The sequence below is a fragment of the Pelodiscus sinensis genome, chromosome Z (genome assembly GCF_052426305.1).
Source record: "Pelodiscus sinensis isolate ZL-2025 chromosome Z, ASM5242630v1, whole genome shotgun sequence".
In the NCBI taxonomy this organism is placed as follows: Eukaryota; Metazoa; Chordata; order Testudines; family Trionychidae; genus Pelodiscus; species Pelodiscus sinensis.
The window spans coordinates 7356937-7376671 of record NC_143085.1 but is presented as its reverse complement, the minus strand read 5'-3'; the positions used below and the strand labels follow the sequence as shown (position 1 = coordinate 7376671).

General features: G+C 43.7%; 1 protein-coding gene across 2 annotated transcripts in view; it reads left to right on the top strand.

Annotated features, from left to right (window-relative positions):
* The window catches only part of CCDC60 (coiled-coil domain containing 60), a 205420-nt gene that overhangs the window by 176057 nt on the left and 9628 nt on the right, over positions 1 to 19735 (top strand). For both annotated transcript variants that reach the window (XM_075898140.2, XM_075898139.2), the window contains exons 9-14: positions 6565 to 6649; positions 7675 to 7761; positions 12946 to 13038; positions 14027 to 14116; positions 14978 to 15100; positions 17566 to 17697. In XM_075898140.2, the coding sequence (XP_075754255.2) occupies positions 6565 to 6649; positions 7675 to 7761; positions 12946 to 13038; positions 14027 to 14116; positions 14978 to 15100; positions 17566 to 17697 (610 nt within the window). The remainder of the gene's footprint in view (positions 1 to 6564; positions 6650 to 7674; positions 7762 to 12945; positions 13039 to 14026; positions 14117 to 14977; positions 15101 to 17565; positions 17698 to 19735) is intronic.

Genomic DNA, 19735 nt, shown 5'->3' with positions numbered 1-19735 from the left:
GCCAACCTCTACACCCTGCTCTGGGCTAAGAGAGTCTGGCATAACCCCAACCCTCCCCTCTGCACTGGGCTAAGAGAGTCTGGCGTAGAGAAGAAACGGAGGAAATGGCTGGGCCCATGCCTAACTGTCAGCCTGTCAGCCTGTGTGATTGAGCAGTAGCACAGCATGAGCCCATGGCCGGCAGACTGCTACCAAAGATCTCTGGGCCATGTGCAAAGCAGCACTGGCACACCTAAGTGAAGCACCCATGAGAACACATCTCAAAGGACTCCAGTTACTGCACAAGGTGAGTAACCTTCTCTTTTTATAGAAAGCAAAATCAAGTGAACATGCTGGTTTGTGAGTTATAGGCAATGCCCAGTGTACTCTGTGCCAAAGTACTCCACATCTCTGCAGCACACAGGTGTTGTGTTTTGAGGCAAAAAGGATTCTGCATCAGCTTTAAGAAGTTTTTTAAAACGACTATGGTGTATTATCAAATGAACTCTGCAGATGAATAATGCAGTACTCAGTGTTCTTGGTGATAATTATTCTGACATTACATTCAGTTTACTTTATGCTCCTGGGGCAGGATGTAGACTTTTTACACCAAGGAATATATGAGAGAGTGTGTGAGAGTTTTTCACTCTCAGGATGCAACTGAGGCTTTTGACAATGAAGAAAAGCTGCAACTTCACTTTTCTTCAACCTTATGATCAATAGTACAGAGGCTAGGAAGGTTATGGGGATTACTAAACTCTCCTAATTTAGTAACCCTCAGCAGCACCCAGCTACTCAGATGATCTCTGCTCCAATATCTACTGCTAATGCTAGCTTCATTTTTCAGTTAAAATTATCATATTAAATTATCATATAAAAGGAAATCATCTGCAAACACTTGGGAGATAATAAGAAGATAGGGAACAGCCAGCATGGATTTGTAAAGAACAAATCATGTCAAACCAATCTGATAGCTTTCTTTGATAGGATAACAAGTCTTGTGGATAAGGGAGAAGTGGTGGACGTGGTATACCTAGACTTTAGTAAGGCATTTGATATGGTCTCGCATGATATTCTTAACAATAAATTAGGCAAATATAACTTAGATGGGGCTACTATAAGGTGGGTGCATAACTGGCTGGATAACCATTCCTAGAAAGTAGTTAATAATGGTTCACAATCCTGCTGGAAAGGAGTAACAAGTGGGGTTCTACAGGGGTCTGTTTTGGGACTGGCTCTGTTCAATATCTTCATCAACGATTTAGATATCGGCATAGAGAGTACACTTATTAAGTTTGCAGATGATACAAAGCTTGGAGGGGTTGCAACTGCTTTGGAGGATAGGGTCATAATTCAAAATGATCTGGACAAATTGGAGAAATGGTTTGAGGTAATCAGGATGAAGTTTAATAAGGACAAATGCAAAGTGCTCTACTTAGGAAGGAACAATCGGTTTCACACATACAGAATGGGAAGCGACTGTCTAGGAAGGCGTATGGCAGAAAGGGATCTCAGGGTTATAGTAGACTACAAGATAAATATGAGTCAACAGTGTGATGCTGTTGCAAAAAAAACCCCCAACATGATTCTAGGATGCATTAACAGATATGTTGTGAGCAAGACATGAGAAGTCATTATTCCGCTCTACTCTGATTAGGCCTCAGTTGGAGTATTGTGTCCAGTTCTGGGTGCCACATTTCAAGAAAGATATGGAGAAATAGGAGAAGGTCCAGAGAAGAGCAACAAGAATGACTGAGAGGGGACATGATAGTGGTTTTCAGGTATCTAAAAGGGTGTCACAGGGATGAGGGAGAAAACTTGTTCTTCCTGGCCTCTGAAGATAGAACAAGAAGCAATGGGCTTAAACTGCAGCAAGGGAGGTTTATGTTGACATTAGGAAAAAGTTCCTAACTGTCAGGGTGATTAAACACTGGAATAAATTGCTCAGGGAGGTTGTGGAATCCCCATCTCTGGAGATATTTAAGAGTAGATTAGATAAATGTCTATCAGGGATGGTCTTGCCATGAGGGCAGGGGACTGGACTCCATGACTTCTCGAGGTCCCTTCCAGTCCTAGTATTGTATGATTCTATGGTAAACTGATATTTACACTGTGCAGGGAGGCTCAGGGAGACCCCAGCTGCGGTTAGCCAGTGCTAGTGCTCCAACTGCATGAGAGAGGAGGGAGGGCATCTTCCCCACACAGTGAGGCTTGGGGCTTTCTCCATCCCCCCCCCTTGCTCCCTCCACAATGAAATAAGCCCAGGCCATAGGCCACCTCCAGCAGTGGCAAGCAGATGGTGGCAGGCCCTATACCATCTCAGGTTCAGTGCTATAGTGCAGCAAGGTGAAAAGGGTATTGAGCACCCAACTCATGAAGCCGCTGAGCAAATAGGCCAATCCCAATCCCAATCTGCTCAGCCCCAGAACAGCCACTTGCTAAAGGAACATTTTTCCGTGGTGCTGGCAGGGCCTACCGGCCTGGGGCTGCTCACCTGGACAGGGGTACAATTCACCAGTTTCTCCCCTCCCCTCTCCAGACACCGGGGAGGAGGGAGAGAGGAGCCATGCTGCTGGGGGAGGAGGGGCAGCAGGATGAAAATTTTTCCTGTGGGACACAGAGTGATGTGCTGACGTGTGTGTCTCTGTCGTCCCACAGGAAACGGGTTTTTTTAATATAGAGAGCGATAACTCACTTTCTGCAGGACAATATTACAGCAGTGGACAGATTCTGTGGTAAATTCTGTAGTCACAGAATCATGTTAAACAAAAGTCTGGGACTATAGGATGCTTCAGAGCCAGAGCAGGAACTCAATTAGAACAGCTCAGCTGCCTTGTTGTCTACTGCTCACACAGCTCACAAGACTCCCTATAATTCACACCAAAGTGCCATTGAAATGACATATGTTTATTGGAAAACATGTGAGAAATATATTGCATTGGGCAACTAATCTGCAGATAAATTTGAACATGATTTTTACAGAAGGTTTTTATTTTGCTTCAGGATTGAGTCTGTAATTTAATATGGAGCCATTTACCTGGCTATAATTTAATTTGTATTGTTTTGTGACTGCTACCGTATCGAACTTGCTTCCATAAGTTTGATTTCCAGCATTGCTGGCTGGGTGAGGAACTACACTTGTCCAAAAGTTCTGTAAGTCACATCATGTTGACAATTCAGCTGTAGAAGCTGTCATCCTCACTGCTAGGGTATAACAAGCCGGTTAGTGCTGAGGTTATCTGATTTATCCTTCAGGCTCCCTCTGCTTTGTCAAAGGTTTTACAGAAGTAGATTAGCATTTCCAGCTTGCTTTCTTTACTACATCTAAAACCTTCTTTTCATGTATACCAACTGTATCATCCCTGTTTTAAATAACACTGCACTAAATGTAATCCTAATTGTTCATGGTTGTGCAAATAATTTCAAACAACAGACATTTGCTTCATAAGTCTGACTGTATCTGAAAAATGCTAGCAAGATTTCTTGCTTCCACTTCTTCAACCAGTAATTTAGTGGTGCAGCACCCAGTCTCAGAAAGACATACATTCCAAAGAAAAGTTATATATATATTTGCACAAAAGATCTTTATTATAAAGCTTGCACTTTAATTGTAGGCTTTCCTAAGGTGCCCATCACTGTAGCAGCTGAGCTGCTGACAGACATAAATGGATTAATCCTCATTAGAAGTGAGTATCATTAACTCCATTTCATAGATATGCAGCTTTCCTAGGCTCCCACAGAGAGTCTGTGTCAGAGCTAGGATCTCAACCTCGACCTCCTGAATCACAAAACAACATCCGAATCACAAGGTCAGCCCCCTTTCAAGCTTTCTTGCTTCTAGTTAATGCTTGGCTAGGTCACAGCAGCACTATGAAGATTCATATCTATAGATAATCACCCATCCTCCCCCTGAATTGCAGTGTGGACAAGCTTCAAGCTCAGGCTCTGATGCCAGAGAAGGGGTAGGTCTTAAAACCTGAGTTCCCTCTCGAGCCCAAACCTCTACTGCTATTTTTAGAGCCATATCACAAGCCTGATTCCGTATGCCACGAGACTGCCTCAAAGCTTTTCTGCTCCATGTACACATACTTTAAGACTTGTGCAAGGTCATTGTGAGAGTCCATGTTAGAATGAATCCGAATTAGAACTCAGGACTCTCCCGCCTGGGTGTTTAGCACTCTAGAAAACCAGAGCTATTATTTAGATGTCTAAATATGGACTTAATATCCTAACTACAAGAACCAGTTCCTTAAAGTCTTGGCCAGTTTGGGATTGTTTGACAACTGATGAAGTACATGTCTGCATTTCATAACCTCCTCTGCAGTATTTATTATTTAGTAGCAGTAGTAATTTATATTGCCACAGTACTTGTTTGTGCATAGTATTGCCAGGGGAGATCATTTAGTACTTCCTAACACAGAGGTGGGCAATAAAATTTTTGCCCACGGGCCACTTCACAAAATTTTGAAGTAGCCCCAGGGCACCCCAGAAGGAGTGGGGCCTAAACTGGAAAGGGTGGGGCCTAAATGGGAAGGGGCGGAGCTACCCTACCCCCAGATCATGATTGGTCTGGGTATGGGAAGCCCCTTTGCCCCCCTTTCCCACTAGTCACCCATGCCCTGGAAAAGGCTTGGCATGCTCCCCCACCCCAGGCCAATCAGGACCTAGGGGTGGGAGAGCACAGGAAGCCTCCTCCTGCCCTGCGAAGAGCACGTGCCGCGGGCTCCTCATAGGGCCGGGGCAGGGCGAAGGAAGCTTCATGCATCTCCCCCACCCTCATGCCCTAATTGGCCTGGGGGCGGGGGAGCGCACAAACCCTCCTCCACTCTGCCCCCCACCCTGCGAGCTGCGTGCGGCACTTCAAAGCGCCACACGCTCCTGGCAGGGCGGGAGGAGGCTTCGTGCACTCCCCCACACCCAGACCGCCGAATCCAGCCTACGGAGGCCCTTTGCCCATCCCTGTCCTAACACATATTTGGTGCCTGGCAGGATCAGCTCAAAATTAAATAAATAACATAATGACTAATAACAACAGACGGTGTCTTAGGGTACGTCTACACAGCAGCGTTATTTTGAAATAACAAAGTGCACATCAGAAAGCCAATATTTCAAAATAATTTTGAGCTGGAGGATTCTTACTCTGACTCCTGTAATCTTCATTACACAAGGGCTACGTCTAGACTACATCCCTTTTTCGTAAAAGGGATGTAAATTAGACGTATCGCAATTGCTAATGAAGCGGGGATTTAAATCTCCCCCGCTTCATTAGCATAAAAATGGCTGCTGCTTTTTTTCAGCACGGAACTTTGCTGGAAAAAAGGGCCAGTCTAGACACTGATTTTGCGGAAAATAAAGCCTTTTCTGAAAGATCCCTTATCCCTCTATGAAATAAGGGATCTTTCGGAAAAGGTTTTATTTTCCGCAAGACCAGTGTCTAGACTGGCACTTTTTTCCAGCAAAGCTCCACGCCGAAAAAAAGCCATTTTTATGCTTATGAACTGGGGGAAATTTAAATCCCTGCTTCATTAGCAATTGCGATACATCTAATTTACATCCCTTTTATGAAAAAGGGATGTAGTTAGTCTAGACGTAGCCAAGGAGTACAGGAAGTCAAAGGAAGAGTGTTCTTTTTTTGACTTCCTGCTGCGTAAACAGTGCCAAAAAAAAAAGCCAAATTAAGCTGTTTCGACTTCAGTTACACAATTAACATGGCTGAACTTACATATCTTAATTCAACTTTTGCCCTGCTAAATAGATGAGCCATTAAGGAATAAAGAGAGGAAACAGGGCTTTGGGCAAAACATGGTGTTCATTATTTTACTGTATTTCTTGTGGTGGGTTTTTTGTTTTCTGTAGTAGCTGGGCACCAAAGCAGAAGGGTATTAGTGGTAGAAATATTCTCAAAGGAGAGTTCTGAGAAGGGATTTGAAGGAGAACATTGATTTAATCTGGGAGTTAGGTATAGGAAACCATGACAGTGCACAGACAGAGAAGACAATAAAAGGAGTGAGAAACAAAAAAGGATGCGGTGATAATTGGACAGGCAAGTATGACCAAGCAAAGACTTGTTGAGGATAAATTATCAGCTTTAAATGCATTATGGTAAAGATGTATCTCATCAGATATTAAAATCCGTATTTCATTTTAAATAAGGATGCAGTGATAACATTTACAAATATGCCCTTCAGCTGCTACTAGCATGAGCATAGGAAGTGGAAGTTGATATTTGGTTCCGTTTGTTAAAAGTTGCCTACTTTCTAATTACTATACAATCATTTTTTATAAGCATTAACAAAGTTTGTTAATTTCTCATTTATTATTTCTTTCAGAGCTAAAGAACAGGGATCTATATTTCTAGCCATGACTAATGGCTTAGCATATTTCAATGTTTGGGTGCCCACAATGAGACATCTTAAAGAAAGTGATGAACACCTTCCCTCTGAAAGTCAGGTCCCTCCTAAGGTGCCTCAAATTGGGCAACCAAAATCACCAATTGGAATTAAAACATGAGTCCAGTGCGTGCAGCACTTTCCCTTGTAAAGGTGCAGTGGGCACATTTGTATAAATATGTTGGTTTTTTATCAGACCTACAGAAGTTACTCCAGACCATATACGAAGATGTGGCAAAGAATTTCAGTTCAGAAGATGTTAAGAAGACTAGACTGCATAGGTATGCTACATGATTGGATTCTATAAACCTAAGAATGGCAGCTTACTGTAATAATGCTTACACTGCTTTCTTTTCAGGGTAGTTGCTGATTAAATTCAACATTCAGTCAATGTAGGGAACATTGACATTTCTCTGTATAGGTGACAAAATGGTCCATTTTACTGTGCACAATAACTGTTTATTTTCCAGACGGACACTCAATGAATCCTTCTCTTACAAGAAAACATTTCGAACAATGCTTGTATAAATTGTCTACAGCAACTCTATAGAAAAAGAGGCCATTTTCTTCTCAATGTCTATAGAATTGTTTATGTTGTTACCTTTGCATTTTCTATGAATCCCCATAAAATTCCAATGGAATTTCTATCAAAGGCACTCTGCAATTGTCCCTAGATAATTCACTAGATAATTTCACTAGAGTAAAAAACTAGCGTGGGTCAATTTTATTCATTCTTATCATGATACTGTAGGCTTAGGCCACTTCAACAAACCTCAACATGGTTTAACCTCTCCTAATATTGCTGCTGCTTATAGGCATGCAGTGTCACTAAAGTTAGTGGCAGATCTTTGGTCTGCAAAAGTCAAATCAGTACAGTGAGAGGGATAATGGCATAATCCACATTTCAATTCTATCCATTAATAGTTGTGAGACTGTTAGAAAGGCCTAGTCTTGACAAGACTGGGTTCAAATGTTATGCTTTCTGCAGCTCAGAAGTGGAATCTCTGAATTTCCTTGCTATGGTAGGCATATGGATTATGGCTCCTTATGTTTCTCTGTCCAGTACTGTTTGTAAATACATATGGGCCAACTTCTCTGTTGGTGTAACTTGGGATAGCTCCACCAAAGTCTACAGAGCTGTACTGTCTAAGGATCCGACTTATATAGCTTTGGGCTATAAAACCCCTAACCTGTAAAAAAAGCCATGTCTCCCCTCTCAGATTTGACCATCAGCTCCAGTACGTGTGTTCATATGCTGGAGAAGGTATATTCCAAACAATTTCAAATAAGTTGTGTTGCCTTGCAGTTCGCCACTAGTATATCAAAGGAATGAGAGAATGAGCCTAACAATGTTTAAGGAACAAGAGAGCATACCGGGACAGAGACCTAAAAGGTAGGAATGTTACAAAAGAATAAATATGTGACATAGTATGAAATGTGCAGTCATCTTCAAGAATAGAAAATGGCTTATAAAGTCACAAACATAAATTGCACCCAGTTTCATGGGTTAGACTTGGTCCTGTGGCAAGAGTCAGGATTAGAGATGCTGTATTATGCCTCCCCAGTTACTAAAGTTGTTCATTTTCAATATTGGAATTCCTTTGGAATTTTGTGTTATGGCTTAAGCTAGCATTAATAAATTCTCAGAGGGGTAGCTATGTTAGTCCTTAACTCTAAAAACAACAAAAACAACAGGTAGCTCAGTGGAACCTTAAAACCTAACAAAAATACACATAGTATCATGAGTTTTTGTATGTAAAACTCACTGCATCGGCTGGAGAGGAATAGCAGAAACCCAGTATTTTATAACAGAAAAAGAAGGGGGAAAAGGTACCTGTCAGTTGTAGGGTTAGTCTAATGAGGCTAATTAAGTGGACTGGGAGTGTCCCATACTTAGCTTTTGATGTAAAAAATGTTGTGTTAAATTCAGGGAAGACTGGCTTTATAATGTGACATCCAGTTAATGTCTTTCTTCAAGCCCAGGGCAACAGTGTCAAATTTGCATAGGAACGTCAGTTCTGAACTCTCTCTCAGTAATTGGCTGGTGACATTCCTCTGCAGAAGAATGACTACTTTTAAATCCATGTTTGAGTGCCCATGCAAGTTAAAATGTTCTCCTACAGGTTTGTGTGTGTTAACATTTCTAATATCTGGTTGTGTCTGTAAGCTGGTCCGCTCTGGGAGGGGCACCTCCCCTTTGAGGTTAGTGGGTGGCCACCCCAACCCACTGTGCCCAGATCAGTCTCTGGGAGGGAATTAGCAGTCCAAATAACCAGTCCAGAGTCCCCTGCTCTTACCTCAGAGTGGGGCGCCAAAATAATAATAAAGGCGGCCTGGTTTGGGTAGGCCAGCAAACAACAGTCAGAGGCCTGGCATTGCTCCAGGGCTGGCAGCCAAGTCTATGGTTTAGAGCCCAGCCTGTGGACCGGGAGGGCCCGCAGGTAAACAGTTTGTAGCCCTGCCTTAGTTCAAGCGGGGCGTCAAGCAATCAGTTCAGGACCCAGCCTTTGGTCAGGGCAGGGCAGCAGTAAACAGTTTGTAGCAATTTATACGACTGGGGACTCCTTGCTCAGGAGGGTTGCAGGTGGCATGCCCGCAATGGCAGAGAGGGGGAGGCTACCACCCAAGCAGTGGGTAGCAGGGGGGGTCACAGGCCCACCCACTCCACTGTGCCCAAGCCCACAGCCCTAGAAGCAGCAGTATAGACTGCTGCCAGGTCAGCTGGGGCTCCAGGCTGAAACATGCTGACCTGGACATCAGGTAACCCTCTCAGCATGTCAGAAGGGGTCCAGCTCCAGCAACCAGTCCTCAGCAGCTTGCAGTTTCTCCGGGAAGTCCAGTCTGGTCAGCAGTCCCTCCCAATTGCTGTTCAGCAGGTGGCCCACGCCAGCTCTCCACCTCTCTAGGCCTTGTCTCCTTGGTGTTCAGGGGAGACTTCTGGCTCCTTCAGTGGCCGGCGCATCACTGGCCTGGCTGGCAGGCTTTTTATCTCGCTGACCCCACCCCCTGGCTTGTGGCCAGGTGCATCATTAAGGGCAGGTGCGGCCCACCGAGGCTCTGGGAGTGGCGTTTCCCCTTCGGGGGTCAGTGGGTGGCCACTCCAACCCACTACAGTGTCCATTAATCCTTTGCTGTAGAGTCTGTCCAGTTTGGCCAATAGACATGATAGAGGGGCATTGCTGGCACTTGATGGCATAGATCACATTAGGATGTGCAGTTCTATGAGCCTCTGATGTGGTGGCCTTTGTGGTTAGATCCTGTGATGGTGTTGCTTGTATAGAAGTTGACACTGCAGTTTGTTGCAGGGGTAGATTTCTGCGTGAGTGCATCTAAGGTGTGATGTGTGGCTGCTAGAAATAATTTGCTTCTGGTTACGGGGTTGTCTGTAGGGGAGGATTGGCCTGTCTCCAAAGGCCTGTGAGAGTGAGGGATTATTTTCTGGGTTAGGTTGTAGATTGTCAATGGTGTGCTGGAGGGGTGCATGCTGGGGGCTGTAGGTGATGACCAATGGTGTTTTGTTATTTTTGGTTTTGGGCCTGTGTTGAAGAAGCAGATTCCTGGGAAATCATTTGGCTCTATCGCTTTATTTCTTTGCTTCCCTAGGTGGGTATTTAAGTTTTAAGAATGTCTGATAAAGATCTTATAGGTGTTTGTCTCTGTGGGTATGTCTACACTACCCTCCTAGTTCGAACTAGGAGGGTAATGTAGGCATACCGCACTTGCAAATGAAGCCCAGGATTTGAATTTCCCAGGCTTCATTTGCATAAGCAGGGAGCCGCCATTTTTAAAACCCCGCTGGTTCGAACCCCGTGCAGCACGGCTACACGGGGCTCGAACTAGGTAGTTCGGACTAGGCTTCCTATTCTGAGGTGTACCGGTAGTTCGGACTAGGAAGCCTAGTCCGAACTACCTAGTTTGAGCCCCGTGTAGCCGTGCTGCATGGGGTTCGAACCAGCGGGGTTTTAAAAATGGCGGCTCCCCACTTATGCAAATGAAGCCCGGGAAATTCAAATCCCGGGCTTCATTTGCAAGTGCGGTATGCCTACATTACCCCGCTAGTTCGAACTAGCGGGGTAGTGTAGACATACCCTGTGGTATTGGAACAGATCTGGTTGTATCTTAGGGCTTAGATATAAATAATCAGTTGTGTGATGTGTCCTGATGGAAGCTAGAGGAAAGAATAACATTCGGTAGGTTTCCAGTATAGGGTGGTATTAATCTGGCCATCATTTAATTGTACTGTAGTATTGAGGGAGTAGATCTCTTGTGTGGACTGGTTCAGTCTAAGGTTGATGGTGGGGTGGAAATTGCTGAAATCCTGGTTGAATTCTTCAAGGATCTCCTTCCCAGCATTAATAGATGCCACACAGCTAATCACTGTGATTAAAAATGAACTTTTATGCATTTACATTCATTGACAAAACATGATGAAACCTCGTTTAACCTCTCCACTTTCAGGCCAGCTAAAATGATGTGAAGTAAGACCAATGTATTGTCAGAGGATGTCTCCCACAACATGCCTGCAGTGGGAGTGTAACACTGAGACCATATGAGGAAAGAATGGTACAAGGAAAAGCACTGCCTACTCTCAATTATCCTAGTATATAGAATCAGTGAAATCAAGGGCTGGAAGGGACTTTGAGAATTCATCAAGTCCAGCCCCTTGTGCTGAGGCAGAACCAAATAAAATTAGACCATTCCTGTCTGGTGTTTGTCTAGCATGTTCTTTAAAACATCCAACCAATGGATATTTCACAACCTCCTTTGGAATCCTATTCCAGAATTTAACTACCCCTATAGTTAGGAAGTTTCCCCCGCTAATATCTAACCTAAATCACCCTTCCTGATGATTAAGCAGATTACTTTTAGTCCTGCCAACAGTGGGCATTCATAACAAGTGCTCACCATCCTCTTCATGACATCTTCCAACATATTTGAAGACTGTTATCAGGTCTCCCATCAGTCTTCTTTTCTCAAACCTAAACTGGCCTAGTTCTCTTTAACCTTTCCTCCATAGATCACATCTTCTAAATCTTTCATCATTTTTGTTGCTTTTCTCTGAAGTGTCTCCAATTTTTCCACAGCTTTCCAAAAATGTGATACCCAGAATTGGAGAAAGTACTCCAGCTAAGACCTCACCCGTGCCAAATAGAGCAGGACAGATGCCTCCCATGTCTTATATGTGACACTAGTTAATGCAGCCCAGAATGATACCAGCATTTTTCACAATTGCATCACATTGATTTGTATTCAGTTTGTGATCCACTGTAACCCGTTTCTTAAAGGTCTAGCCTGTTATTCCCCTTTTTGTAGTTGTGCATTTGATTTAGTTGTGTATTTGCTTTTTCCATCCTGAGTGTATTGCTTTCGTCTTATTACATTTAATCTTGTTGAAGTCATACCAACTCTCCAATACGTCAGGGTGCTGCTAGTAATTACTCCTTCAGTCTGATCTCTCAACAAGTTATGCACCCACTTTTACTCTAGATCACTTTGCCCCAGTTTGCTTATGAGAATATCATGTGGGAATGTGGTCTGTGTCAGCAACTTTCCTGAAATTAAGATGTATCCGATCTAATGCTCTCCCTTCCACCCCCATCCACTAGGTCGGTATGCAGCGTTGAGAATTATTTCTCACATTTAACACATAATAATAATTATGTTGAACTTACCTCTAAAATTGGAACAAGGAGGTTAGAACTAGAGGAAAATTGGCTTATCAATAATTGCACTGGCTAAGTGCTCATTTAAGGGTCTCTTTTAAGATCAGAAATGTTGTGAGTTTGAAAGTAAAAAGGAGAAGAATTTCCCTGCTATGGAGGGTGTTTTAGTTACTGTGCACCAGCCGTTAGACTGTGTCTGATCTGAAAAATAGATAATGGAGGCTTCTATTTAAGACTTACTCAAACCCACGCTAAACTATTGGGTTAATTAGCTATTAATTCAATAACTGTTGTTAGGCCATAATTCTGTAACAGGCAGGACATGTGCAGTATTTCTAAGCTCATTTCTGAAATATGTTCTGATGGAATCTGTGACGTGTCATGTGAATTTATCGGCAATAGGAGGAACAAAATGACAGCAGACTTCCAATGCTCTCCCTTTGGATTGGCCAACAGGGAAGAAAGAATTTCAAGCTGCCATCTTCTTTTCCTCCTCACCTTTCAGGAGCTATTGTTGCTGCGAAAGCAAGAGGCAGCATGCCACCTCTGGGCCTCAGGCTGGATCTGCAGCTGCCTCTAAACCAGGAAAAAAGGCCTCTGCTATCCCAGCCCTCCACTGAATGGAATGTCATGACTCAGTTTGCCTCAGTTTTCATAGCCAGTCCCCTGTAGTGTGGTGGGTTCCACACTACAGGTTCAAAGAACACAAGACACATATTATAATCTAACATTTATTGCAAAATTTTCTCTCGTGAGCTGAGTTAAAGGGGAGAGAAACATCAAGTATAAATCTTAACTGGAAGGCTCAAAATCAGTCTGTCCTATTGGCAGGATTCATCAGTGCCAGCAGGCTGTTTCATATGCTGGAGAAGGCATACTTTGTACAATTGTAAGGACTTTTTCTTGTCTTGCAGTTCAGCATCTGTGACTCTGAAGGATGACAGAGTCAACACAACATCCTCTAAGTACCAAGACAGCGTGACATCACTGGACCAGAGGCCTAAAAGGTAGGAGTAATTACAGAATCTAAGCATGTTTTATGCAGTATGCTCCATACAATCAGCTTCACATGAGGAAAGCATGTGAGCAGATGAAATTCTGCTTCCCGACAGTTACTGATGTGCTGTGTATTCTATATTATGTTTTCAATATAGCACATAGGGATTGGTCTTGGGCTTCATATGAACATAACTGAGAATTATGTACCCCAAAATGGATGTTCTGGTTTCAAGCCAGATAAATCCAATGGACATCATAGCTGTTTATCAGCTCAGAAATTATTTACCTTGGTGACAGTGTCTGTGTTTGCAAGGCATACTATATTAACTTAAACAAACACAGGACTATATAGCACTTTAAAGACTAACCAGATGGTTTATTAGGTGATGAGCTTTCGTGGGCCAGACCCACTTCCTCAGATCAAATAGTGGAAGAAAATTGGCACGACCATATATACCAAAGGATACAATCAAAAAAATGAACACATAAATTTGACATTTTACGCCTAGGTCTTAACAAAGACATTAATTATCTTACCCATTACAAAGATAGCTTCCCCAATTATCACCTCTAATATCATTAGCTCACAGACATTTACCTCCCCCACATATGAAAAGGACAAATCAAATTTCAGAACAGAAGGGAGATGAGTGGGGGAGGTAAATGTCTGTGAGCTAATGATATTAGAGGTGATAATTGGGGAAGCTATCTTTGTAATGGGTAAGATAATTAATGTCTTTGTTAAGACCTAGGCGTAAAATGTCAAACTTATATGTTAATTTTTTTGATTGTATCCTTTGGTATATATGGTTGTGACAATTTTCTTCCACTATTTGATCTGAGGAAATGGGTCTGGCCCACGAAAGCTCATCAACTAATAAACCATCTGGTTAGTCTTTAAAGTGCTTCATAGTCCTGTTTTTTGTTTCAGCTACAACAGACTAACACGGCTACATTTCTGTCTATATTAACTTAAGAGATTTTTTTTTCTTGCAGCTCATTATCTGTGACGGTGAGAGAGGACAAATCTACCACAACTACCTTTAAAGAGGAGGAGAAAACAAAGCACATAAAGAGGCCTAAAAGGCAGGTAGTATGTTGCATGCAGTACTCATGAGTGACATTCATATGGAAAGCAAAACTACGTGTATTTGTGTTGCTTTATGAACACATAATTAATTGCTAAAATCCAGTTAGAATATGTATAGTATCTGAAGCTGAAATTGATTAATCTCAATACAGTATTATGTGGATTTTGTCATTTGAGTCCCACATACATTAATGTGAGTTGTGAAGCCAAATCTATGGATTTTGCCTTAACTATTTACCCTTCTGTGTTTAATTCCACTACTGAGGGGAAAACATCTAATCAGTTAGATGAAACAGTATGAAGTCATAACCATTTATTATCAAAGAGGCAGTCTGTCTTCTTCACAGTGTCTGGCATTATTTCCAATTTGCAGCCTGCTCTTTATTTATATTTCATGTCATTTGTTTCTGTTCCCTGGTTTGGATGATTTCTGTAACTAACCTTCACAGTATAATTTATGAATTTTTCAAATGAATATGCAACTAAAAATTTTTAGTCTGTGACTATTTAAGAATTCAAGCTAGCTATTCATATTCTGTGAATATTCTCACTAATAAATCTCAAGCACTTGATTTGTCACTCCCCAGAATGGTGAACACTGAGAGGTGTGGATATGATCAAAAGATGTTTTTAAATTCAGATGACTATTTGCAGATCACTTTTTCTAGTACTTGTTCAGTTGTAAACACAATTCTGTACTCCTTAATTTGCATGTTTATGAGTAGGAATATCTTAATTTTCAGTCATCTGGGAGTGATGCTTTCATTTCACATCACTTTACAAACTTGGTTCTGAGCGGCCTAGCACCGTTCCACAAACATGAATAATTCTCGATGTTTGTGTGCTTTCATCTGTAGCTCCCGTGCCAGCTATTTTATTCAAAGTAAATATAATTTGTGTGTTGAGATGAGGCAGAAGTTCTCGGCAATAGCAGAAGAAGCAGCTTTTTGTTTGCATGACAACCTGGAGATCCTTGAACGGTAAGAACTTGAATACTGGCATTGTCAAAGCACTGCCTTCCAGTCACTTATGTAACATACTTAGGACATGCTCTCAAACATTTTAGAGACGAGTCTGTTGATTTCAGTGGAGTGGCACTAGAATAATGACATATGAAATATATGTCCAGCTGATTTTATGGGTACCCATGCAAGGATGTACACTATGAGCCAAATAGTGAAACATCTGTATTGAGATTTGCAGCATGATTCTAAAGGACATTACACCAAATATTTACCTCTAGGTCTGTAATATTTACCTCAACATCTGTAATTTAGAGACACTGGGGAAAAGTCCCTCTAGAGTTCACTGCCCCCTGTCATCTTTAATTCTATGCAGTTGATTCAAAATTGGACTCAGTGATGTTTAACAATATATCTTTAATTAACGTTTTCCAGGCTCAATGCAGCCATCCTACTTTGTCATTTAAACCTCTCAAACTGCTGCTAAGGTTTAAAATCAGAATTTAGCTCTTGGTCCAGAATCTCATTCTCTCTAGCATAGCACATTCAGAGTGCTGCTGTGTTAAACATTGTTGGATTTATTCATTTTTGAAGTTGTAACCCTTTGTTCTCCCACAGAGTGGCTATTCAGATACCCACAGTTACAGCCAAGCCACACATGATCTGCAGGGTCTTCTGCTAGCACCATGTAGATACTTGTATTGTCCTTTCACATTACTGAGCAATTCTACTGGCTACAGTTACAGCTTTCTGTCTCATGCGGAGGATAAGTGAGCAGCTTTCTCCCAGGTCGGCTTTAATTCTGGTCCATTGATTAGCCAGCATCTGTCATCCTTTCCTCTAGACTGAAATGTTTCGCTTATGACTCATATGAGCTCTATTTGTGTAGAAAATAAGAGATTTGAGATCTCTCTACACATAATTATTTTAAAGGGCAGAATCTGCGGTTTCTCCTCCTGTCATCCCATTCTTACACTCACTCTTGTACTGCTAGGCCAGGTCCACTCCAGAGTCCCAAAGTGCTTTCTCTGTCGCCTCTCCTAAGCACCTATTTGGAGTGCATGAAGCATTGACTTGTTCCTGGTAGGGATGTTAGTGAGGAGTCAACTAGTCAACTACCTGATAAGCATAAACTTATCAGCTAGTCGAGTAGCGTATTGACTACTCGCTCCCCCTACGAGAGACGGAGCAGAGGGGGAGTGGAACAGGAGCCGGTGCTGGGGGGAGACGGCTTAAAAGCTGGTTCCCTCCAGCACCATCTCCACAGTGCCACCGACCACCCCACTCTCACTGCCTCCATCAGAGGCAGCAGAGGGAAGGACAGGGGAGGCTGCTGCCAAGCCGCCTTTGCCTGCAGCAGGCCAAGGCTCACCATGGGCCAAGGCTGCTCTAGCAGCAGCCCCAGTCAGTGGGGCCTCAGAGGGGAGTTGCCCCCCTCATGGACAGGGGCTGCTGCTGTCAAGCAGCCCCTGTTCGCAGCAGACAGGGCCGGCTGCCAGAAACGGGCTGCGCACAAGCTGCGACCAAGCAGTGCCAGCTTGTGCTTCTCCAGGATGCTGCGCCTCTGCATTGCAAATGTAGTAAGAGCCCAGCAGTTCTTACTACATTTAAAATGCAGAGCTGCAGCTCAGTCCCGGCTCAAGCCAGCTCCTGGAGCTACCCCTGCTGCAGTTCTGCAGAGCGGCCTTTATCGATTAATTGTGTAGTCGATACAAATTGTATCGACTACACAATTAGCCAGATAACTGAAATGCAGTGTTCTCAATTCCTGGATCTTTCAGGGTAAAACAACAAACAACCAGACCTTATCAAACCTGAAATCATTTCACCTTTGCTACAAACTCACAGAATCTCACAAATGTAACAGGATTGATCACTGTTGAAGACCACCTAGATATGACAGGAACTAGTGATTGTAATTCAGTACACAATGGGCTGAGTCCACCCTGAACCAGTGTCCCATTGTGATCTTACTGGGAGATGGTGCTACTGGGGAGGCTGGCTATAGATGGGAGGAGAAGTAGAGGTGCTGACTACTTGTGGTCATCACAGCCTGGTGCTGTTTTTCAGGACATAGCATGTTAATATGGTGTTCAAGCCAAAATACCAACTTAGGTAATTGCATGTTGCCTGTTCCTCATAGTGCTTCAGATCATTAAAATAGTATGCTTCCTTCCTGTCCTGAGCCAGGTAGTATTGTGATTTGCTCTTAAACAACAGATACTTTAAAGCTGCATTTCAGTGTCAGGTGACGTAATCCATAGGTGCATGATTTAGTCAACTCATTAAATCGATAGAGGGTTTAATTAATTGTTTGTCAATCACTATCAGAATGCAAAATACACTATTTTGTGGATCAATGGACTGAACATTGTTTATTCTTTTCATTGCTTTACACTATCCTAGGTATCTTCCCAATTAACGTGCAACCAGAATTTTAATTTTTAAAAATACCATTTTAATTTGTTAACATTTATTTGTAGGAGGCGGGAAGAGAAGAGCTCTCAGAAGTACCAGTCTTTAAAAAATATCACGTATTTTGAGAGAGACTTAGAAAAAATGAGACAGTGTGGTCTGAGTGCTGAAAGAGAACATGATGAAGATGAACACAACTGGTAAGGAAAAGCTAAACACTCCTCTCCTCTGAGCATTTCTTCTAGAACCTAACGCTCTTTTTTATTGTCTGACCTTTTTTTTCTGCAAACCCAGCAGAACTCTTCTTAGAAACAAGTAAACTTTCTGAAATAGCATTGCTCAGGGCTTGATTTCAGCACCCTTATAAACACTGTATAAGTAGTGAAGGTGCAATAATGATATCCAGGACCAGATTTCACCGGGTATGTCTACACTACAAAGTTAGTTCGAACTAACGGACAATAGCGCTCCACTAGTTCGAATTTAATTCGAACTAACGGAGCACTTAGTTCGAACTAGGTAATCCTCATTCCACGAGGATTAAGCCTAGTTCGAACTTACTAGTTCGAATTAAGGGCTGTGTAGACCCTTAATTCGAACTAGTGGGAGGCTAGCCCTCCCCAGGTTTCCCTGGTGGCCACTCTGGCCAGCACCAGGGAAACTCATCTGCCCCCCTCCCGGCCCCGGACCCCTTAAAGGGGCACAGGCTGGCTACGGTGCCCGTGCTAGGTGCAAGCCTGCCAGCACCCAGCCAGCAGACCCTGCACCTGGCACAGATCGAGCCACCCACCCGATGCCCCCCAGCCCTCCCCCTCTTCCCGGGACCAGTCTGGCGGCTCCCGGGAGCTTGCCCGGGACCGCAAGAGGCGGGCACCCACCTGGGCTAGTGCAGACATAGTGGACCTCGTCCACAATCTCCGCACTAGGCACAGGAAAGTGGCCGTCTAGGGCAGGAGAGCTGCCAGCCTGGCCACCCAGGAGCAGGTGTGCATGAAAATCAAGGGGGTCCACTGAGACCCCCGACCCTGAGCCCTGAGCTTACAATGGCCATCCTGGGTCAGACCAAAGGTCCATCTAGCCCAGTAGCCTGTCTGCCGACAGCGGCCAACCCTAGGGACCCTGGAGGGGATGGACTGAAGACAGTGACCAAGCCATTTGTCTCGTGCCATCCCTCTCCAGCCTTCCACAAACCTTGGGCAGGGACACCACTCCTACCCCCTGGCTAACAGCACTCCATGGACCCAACCTCCATGACTTGATCTCACTTCTCTTTAAACTCTGTTCTAGTTGTAGCCTTCACAGCCTCCTGCAGCAAGGAGTTCCACAGGTTGACTCTTTGCTTTGTGAAGAACAACTTTCTCTTACTAGTTTGAAGCCTGCTACCCATTCCTTTCCTTTGGTGTCCTCTAGTCCTTCTTTATGGGAACTAATGAAGAACTTTTCTGTATGCACCCTCTCCACCCAACTCCTGCTTTTAGAGACCTCTATCCTGTCCCCCCTCCATCTCCTCTTTTCTAAGCTGAAAAGTCCCAGTCTCTTTAGCCTCTCTTCATATGGGACCTGTTCCCAACCTCTGATCATTGTAGTTGCCCTCCCCTCTCCCAGCCTCTCTCTTCCCCTCTCCCACCTCCTTTTCCCAGTCTCCCCCAGTTTTGTTCAATAAAGACAGATTCCATTTTTGAACACAATTATCCTTTATTTTGTACATCAGGAAGGGGGGCTAGAGAAGGGTAAGTGGAAGGAGGTGAGGGAGGAATGGGGCATGAGCCCCCGATGGGGAGGACTCGGCTGGCTCTGCGGGCTTTTGGGGTGGAACCTCTCCTGCAGCCCCCGATTGTCCCCTCTCACCAGATGGCAGCCTGCGGCAAGTGCAGCCAGTCTGATGGCCGAGTGGTGTGATGTGCCCAGTGTGGGTACTCCGGGTACTCCAAGCCAGGACTGCTTTGCAAGCGGGGCACCCCTGAGAACTGTCTGTCCGGGGTGGGGGTCGGGTCCCTTTAAGCACAGCCCTCGGCTAGCCTGAGACAGCATCTCCACGCTCTAAGTCCTCCTCTGATGCCCTGCTGGCACTGCTTCTGGCCATCCTTAAGCCTGGTTCAGGGTCCACTTAATGTGGACATGCTAGTTCGAATTAGCAAACGCTAATTCGAACTAGTTTTTTAGTCTAGATCCGTTAGTTCGAATTAGCTTAGTTCGAATTAACTAATTTGAACTAAGTTAGTTCGAATTAACGTTGTA